This window comes from Planococcus citri, chromosome 3, assembly GCF_950023065.1.
Source record: "Planococcus citri chromosome 3, ihPlaCitr1.1, whole genome shotgun sequence".
Lineage (NCBI taxonomy): Eukaryota > Metazoa > Arthropoda > Insecta > Hemiptera > Pseudococcidae > Planococcus > Planococcus citri.
Genome location: NC_088679.1, coordinates 72,132,791 through 72,138,648, shown reverse-complemented (window position 1 = coordinate 72,138,648; position 5,858 = coordinate 72,132,791). Strand labels below are relative to the sequence as shown.

General features: G+C 33.4%; 1 protein-coding gene across 2 annotated transcripts; it reads left to right on the top strand.

Moving 5' to 3' along the window:
- The first annotated feature begins 418 nt into the window (after positions 1-418).
- On the top strand, positions 419-5,858 carry LOC135838953 (uncharacterized). 2 transcript variants are annotated; one of them, XM_065354782.1, is made up of 6 exons: positions 419-1,475; positions 1,746-1,853; positions 2,072-2,209; positions 2,440-2,523; positions 3,999-4,103; positions 4,367-5,858. In XM_065354782.1, exons 1-5 carry the CDS (start codon positions 695-697, stop codon positions 4,061-4,063), a joined length of 1,176 nt encoding a protein of 391 aa, XP_065210854.1. In that variant the 5' UTR covers positions 419-694; the 3' UTR covers positions 4,064-4,103; positions 4,367-5,858. The 2 variants fall into 2 exon arrangements, with proteins under 2 accessions (XP_065210854.1, XP_065210853.1); XM_065354781.1 differs by having other exon boundaries at positions 424-1,475; positions 3,950-4,103.

The window sequence follows — 5,858 nt, the reverse complement described above, 5'->3', positions numbered from 1 at the left end:
AACTTTGCCGAAATCTTGATCTCTACAAATATGCAATTATTTTGAATGCGAAATTGCAAAAAATGGAAAAATGATTTCAAAATTTGTTTGAAAGAGGAAAAATTAGCGAATTCATCCGACGACGGGGACGGGGCAAAGCGTTTTGCCAGCCCTGGCAGTGCCCTAGCTGGCTACCCTTATGCTGGCAATGGGCCAGATTTTTTTATACTGGGCATATACATATAATTGCCAGGAATGCCAGGATTCTCAACTCGTGAAAATAACTTCAACTTGAACAAAATTTTGTTCTTACAATATTAGAAATTATCTACGTACATATTATCGACGGGAAGCCGAATTCGCAACAAACGTCGTCGGAAATGAACAAGATAAAATACATCTATGTAATGTACTAAAATTACAATCATTCTGACTAATTTTTATTTCATCTCTCCTCAGTAAGTACATTGTTACATCTGAGCACCATGTGTTTTTATTTTTACCAGTATTTAATTTTATTAACATACTACTTGATAGTAGATCAAGATCACCAATTAAATTGATACAATGTTTTCGAAATTAGACTTCTAACGTCGCCGAATTTTTTAATAGTACCTACTTAACTATTGTTGTATGTTTTTCAAGTCCGAACTTCGCGCGTTCGATTCGATTACCTATACCTAATTTTCGTTTTCGTTTTCAAAATCTTGTTACAATGATTGAATTGGTGTTTTTCTTCCAATACATTTCGGATCTCGTACTCTATCAGGTCAACTTTAACCTACACTTGCACAAAGCCTGCCTTTCCAATACAACGGACGTAAAGTCTTACAGAGATTGCTATATCAACCTACGAGGATTTAGTTTAGTCACGAATTTCACAACTTATTATTCTCGTTTGGCTGTGTCAATTCTGTGCGTACTTTATGTATCATTAGCCATATCTTGGAGTGACATATCCGGTCGGCGTCGAAGACCACTCATCTTCATAGCGATTTTCGGACAAATCATGAAGTCGATCAGTGGCTTAATAAATCATTTTTTCAATACGAGTATGGTAGTGACATTCATTTTCAATATGATTTTCGAGTTAATTGGAGGAATAAATATGATGTTCGTAGTGGCACAGATTTACACATGTGAGACGTCCACTGTAGGAAATCGTACCATGAGGTTGGGGCTGTTATGGGTAGTTAGGCTAATATGTGAGGTAATTTTCTACGAAATCGCAGAAAAATTTGCATTAAATTCTGGATTTTACTACTCGTATACCTTCTGTATCGTACTGTCAATTATTGCGCTTGTACTGGCTACCCTTCTGATCAAAGATGAATTTGTCGTTCCGGAGGTCGAGAAACCGAGTCTTTTGCAATTGTTCGATGTGACCCGAATTGTCCACAGTTTCAAATTGGTATTTAAGAAAAGCCTAAGAAGTAAACGACTGCTTGTTTTGTTGCTATTGATCGCATACGTTATGGTGTATTGTGTTTATGAAGGTATGTTTTATTTTTGGTATTTTAAGAAACCCTTTTTGTTGTTATTTTTAACTGATCCTAATTAATAATGTAGGATGGTACTAAGATACCATAGATTTGAATTATTTACGAGTACCTATGGCACATGCATCAGTTATACAGAAAGACACCCAAACGTTTTAGAAACGCCCCACCCCTTCTGTTTTCACTTTTTTAGTCATATTCTCATAATCATTTTAAAATTCTTGTTTACTACTTACATAACGAAGTTTTTTCACCTTATTTTTTCAGGCGAAAATGGAACTGCTGCTCTTTTTCATATTCATTTTCAACAAGCGTACAAACGTAGAGTTGACTCGATATCGGTTACCTTCGCTAAAAATCTTTCAATTATTTTCAGTAAGAATTTTTACCATTATTATTATCACAAATAGAGGCGGATTGCAAAAAAAAAAAAACAAGTATTTGTACAGTGCCCCTGAAAAAAAGTTATGGGTTTTTAAAAAGAGGACATTTTCGAAAGAAATACCTCATTTGGGCACTTCAACTTACTACTCATTTTTATTTGAAATAATATGAGGCTTTATAATTAATTACTGATGATCATAAATTACTAGACACCTTGCTTTGTTGTGTAATCCTGAGTAAATGCTTGAAAATCCGAGATGTTTCGATCGGAATTTTTGCTGGCATCTGTAATCTCATCGGAGTCATTCTGTATTTCTTGGTTGGTAACATATGGCACGTTTATATTGGTAGGTACCTAATATTTTTCTATCGTAAAATCTTTTTCTGATAAGATCAGAGTTTTGATCAGATTACGTCTGTTCAGACTTGATCAGACTTAATCTCCGTGTTTCAAGTCCAATGAAGAGTAAACCTTAATAAAATTTAGGAAAAAACATTGAAATTAAAATAGGTACCTATTTCGATAGGTAGGTACTTTGTTTGATACCATCCTTAATATTTCTTTTTTAATTTTTAGCGACGATGTTGAATGCCTTTCATGGTGTGATATTATTCACCAGTGTTTCTTTTTTGACCAAATTTTACGATGGTAAAGAATTTGGTGAGTTGATTTTAAATATTTAAATGTAGTACCTATGTATGCCTCACTTTATTCACCCTCTCAGTAACTTGAGTGCTGAATCGTAGAAATAAGAACATGAGCATCTGGAAAATCGAAGTGTTTGAATTATAGCAACTTACGAGTATATGTACATTGTACATAAATATATTTGATAATTGGGTAGTTCCATCAATTTTACACAATTTTGCAGTATGTTTCCTCGCCAAAAAAAAATTCTTTTGAGAATTTTTTTTTGGTTGGAATGGTTAATATATACATTTGAGACTTCATTGATAGTGTTGTGCCCAATTCATATCTCTCAGGGGAGGGGGGAGAGCCATTTGAAAATGTGGGATTTTTCTGCAAATTCAAATCAAAACTAGTCTTTTTTGAGAGAACTGATCACATACAAAATTAAGAAAAGTGTTTCAGTAATTCAATTCAAATAATTTTTAAATTGAGAATATACCACGAATTTTTAAGATTTCTATGTGAAAATTTCTCCGGCTTGGTCAAAAAAGTATAAAGTCCATGGCGAAGGAAAAAACGTCATCCCCCATGACGGTGGATAAAACTTCATTAAGTAGGGATAATATAAATGTAAAATAGTTTAAATTCGTGTTTTTTAGTGTAAGTAGTATCAGTACTCACCACATAATAATTTTTCAACATTTCTCAGTTTTTCTCTGTTTGTGTGTGGCAGAGCTGAGAAAACCATGACGAAAGAAGCGGAAAAAGATAAATAACCATATTTTCATGGAATCACGTTTATATACTGCATAGCGGTGTTCGGATTCAGTATTTTATCAGTGGACAAGATTTGGTGAACTGTCTAAACAGTTTTTCCATTTTCAAACACCAAAATTTGTAAATAGTGAGCCGTTGGGAATGCATTGAAAATTAACCACGCCGAGGGAACAAAAACTCGAAGACAGAGGTTTGAGGTCACTCCACAGCATATAGGTGTCACTGAAGTGAATTGTGTTCATACTGAAATTTGCGTGTAGTTTTCAGGAATAAAAAAAACGAATGTCAAAATTGCAGAACATCACCACTCTTTGCTAACCAGCTATGTAACTATTTAAAAACAAGATGTGAGACAGCCATGACGATGGAACTCTTGATCATATAAAGGGGTCTGTGGCCCGGAGGGAGGGGGTTGAATTCATTGTAGTGCCTGAAAATGTTGGATGGGGACGACTTCTATTGACAAAACCATTCACCATTACTTTTCATGTGAATACTGTAAGTGAAATTTTACATGGACGCAAAAAGTGTAAAATTGGTAGAACTACCCAATTATGAATGAAAATGTACGTACACAGAACTACAGTTTAAAATACCTACGAGTAGGTATGTACCGAACAGTACGTACCTGTAAACATTACGAGTAATTTTTCAATTTTTTTGTGGTTTTTATTTTTAGGAAGGTTGTTTGCTGTGCTTAATATCTTCTATACCTTTGTTTTAATCAGCGAATGGGTATATACAATGGTTTTTGCAAAAACTATCAACTGCTTTGTCGAGGCTGTATACATAAATAGTTTTTCCTTGGATGTTACAGTTTTATTGCTATACTGGTGAGTAGCTATTACGCTTTTAGTTGGTAAGTTTACAGGATTATTTCTTTTTAGAAACGAATGACTAATGTGAGATAAAAAAAAGCATACTTACCCTATACATTTACTTAAATAATATGTAGGTACTATGTATGAAGTAGGTACGTGGGTAACCTTCTTGCTTAGCTATACTGCACGCCTGTACCTCTTAAATGTGTAAGTTATTATACTATAAATGTATATTTGAGTGTGATTAATTTTGTCGTTTGGTGAATTCGTTTTAGCATGTCGTTCATGTTTTGGCGATTGGTAAGTGATCCTGCTTACAGTTCCATGGAAGAATCTCATGTTTATGAAAACTGATCAATGTTTTGTACACAGAAAATACATTCTGGTACCTAGTACCTATTCGCAAAAAAATAATATTTTGCATTTATTTAGACTAAGTAATTTTTTATACATCAGGTATACCTACACATCTACCTATACCTAGGAATATACATATAAATATTAGGTAGGTAACTTATTTGGTACAGGGTGTCCAGAAATATCGTGAACCCCAAAGAAAGTTTTTTTTATTAAAAACATAGGTTGGCAACGTAAAATAGATGCATATAATAAATTGGTGGAATGTTATCACCTTTGTCTAACAACCAATCATGTGCTATCATTATTATCATTCAGTGTGATCAACCGCGCAAAACATATAGCAGAAAACTTTTTAAAGGGTTCACGATATTTCTGGGCACCCTGTGGCCTGTATGTAATTTGTACCTATTTTATAATTTTTCTCAATTTTGTTTCTATCGAACCATCTTTGATGGTAAATTCTGTTTATATTTTCAATCAATTAACTCCTCATCATGTTAGTCGTTTGATCGCGATGATGAGGAGGTATTTTTATAAATTTGCTCGAAACTACCCAGTGATTCCAGACATTGAGGTAAGTAGTGGTGTTGATTAATCGATATAGATATCGATTAATCGATATAAAGTCATATCGATATCATATCGATATAAATTTCCATATCGATATTCTCAAATTATTTCGAGGACAATGCTCAAAACACACATAAATTGAACTTTTGAATGGAAATTTTTCAAAATTTTGAGTGAGCACATCAGATTTTTGAAAATTATTTATGTTTTACGCTCTATAATTTGGTTTTTTCTTGAAATCTCTATAATAGATTGTATTACGACGAAACTTCGAACTGAGTTAGTTAATTTTTAAGGTAATAAAGTATAGAAAATCCAGCATTGAAAAATATCGATATATATCGATATGTATCGATATCTCGAGGCAAATATCGATATGATATCGATATAAAAAATTTTAAAATATCAACACCACTAGAGGTAAGTCAATCCTACAAAAGTGTACTTAAAAACTAGTGCTGTCGCTAAAGGTCTTATTTATTGGGGGACCGCAGGAGAGACAGTAAATGCGTACAGTTGTTTGAGATTATTCATTAATCGATCCCTTTAATCCTCCTAAAACTGATTGTAATTACCTAATCGTAATTACAGTCAGTTTTACATCTTTCAATGGCCTAGAGAACCATTGAATCTCTTTACGTTCTTCCACAAAATGTATAGGAAACTCAATTTATTGTGTTTGCCTTTTAGTCCCCTACCACTTGTGTGGTATAAGGAGTACCTTAAAAAAGTCTTCTATGACCGGTGAGCCACCTTGCATAGGCGTAACTGGCTTAAGTCCTCCGAATAATTATATCATAGATGTTGTATTATTTATTAATTGCAATAAATTATGTA

Coding starts and splice junctions, on each gene's coding strand:
- LOC135838953 (XM_065354781.1), top strand. CDS start 695: ATGATTGAATTGGTGTTTTTCTTCCAATACATTTCGGATCTCGTACTC. Junction 1,854..2,071: donor AAATCTTTCAATTATTTTCA/GTAAGAATTTTT, acceptor ATAAATTACTAG/ACACCTTGCTTTGTTGTGTA. Junction 2,210..2,439: donor CATATGGCACGTTTATATTG/GTAGGTACCTAA, acceptor TTTAATTTTTAG/CGACGATGTTGAATGCCTTT.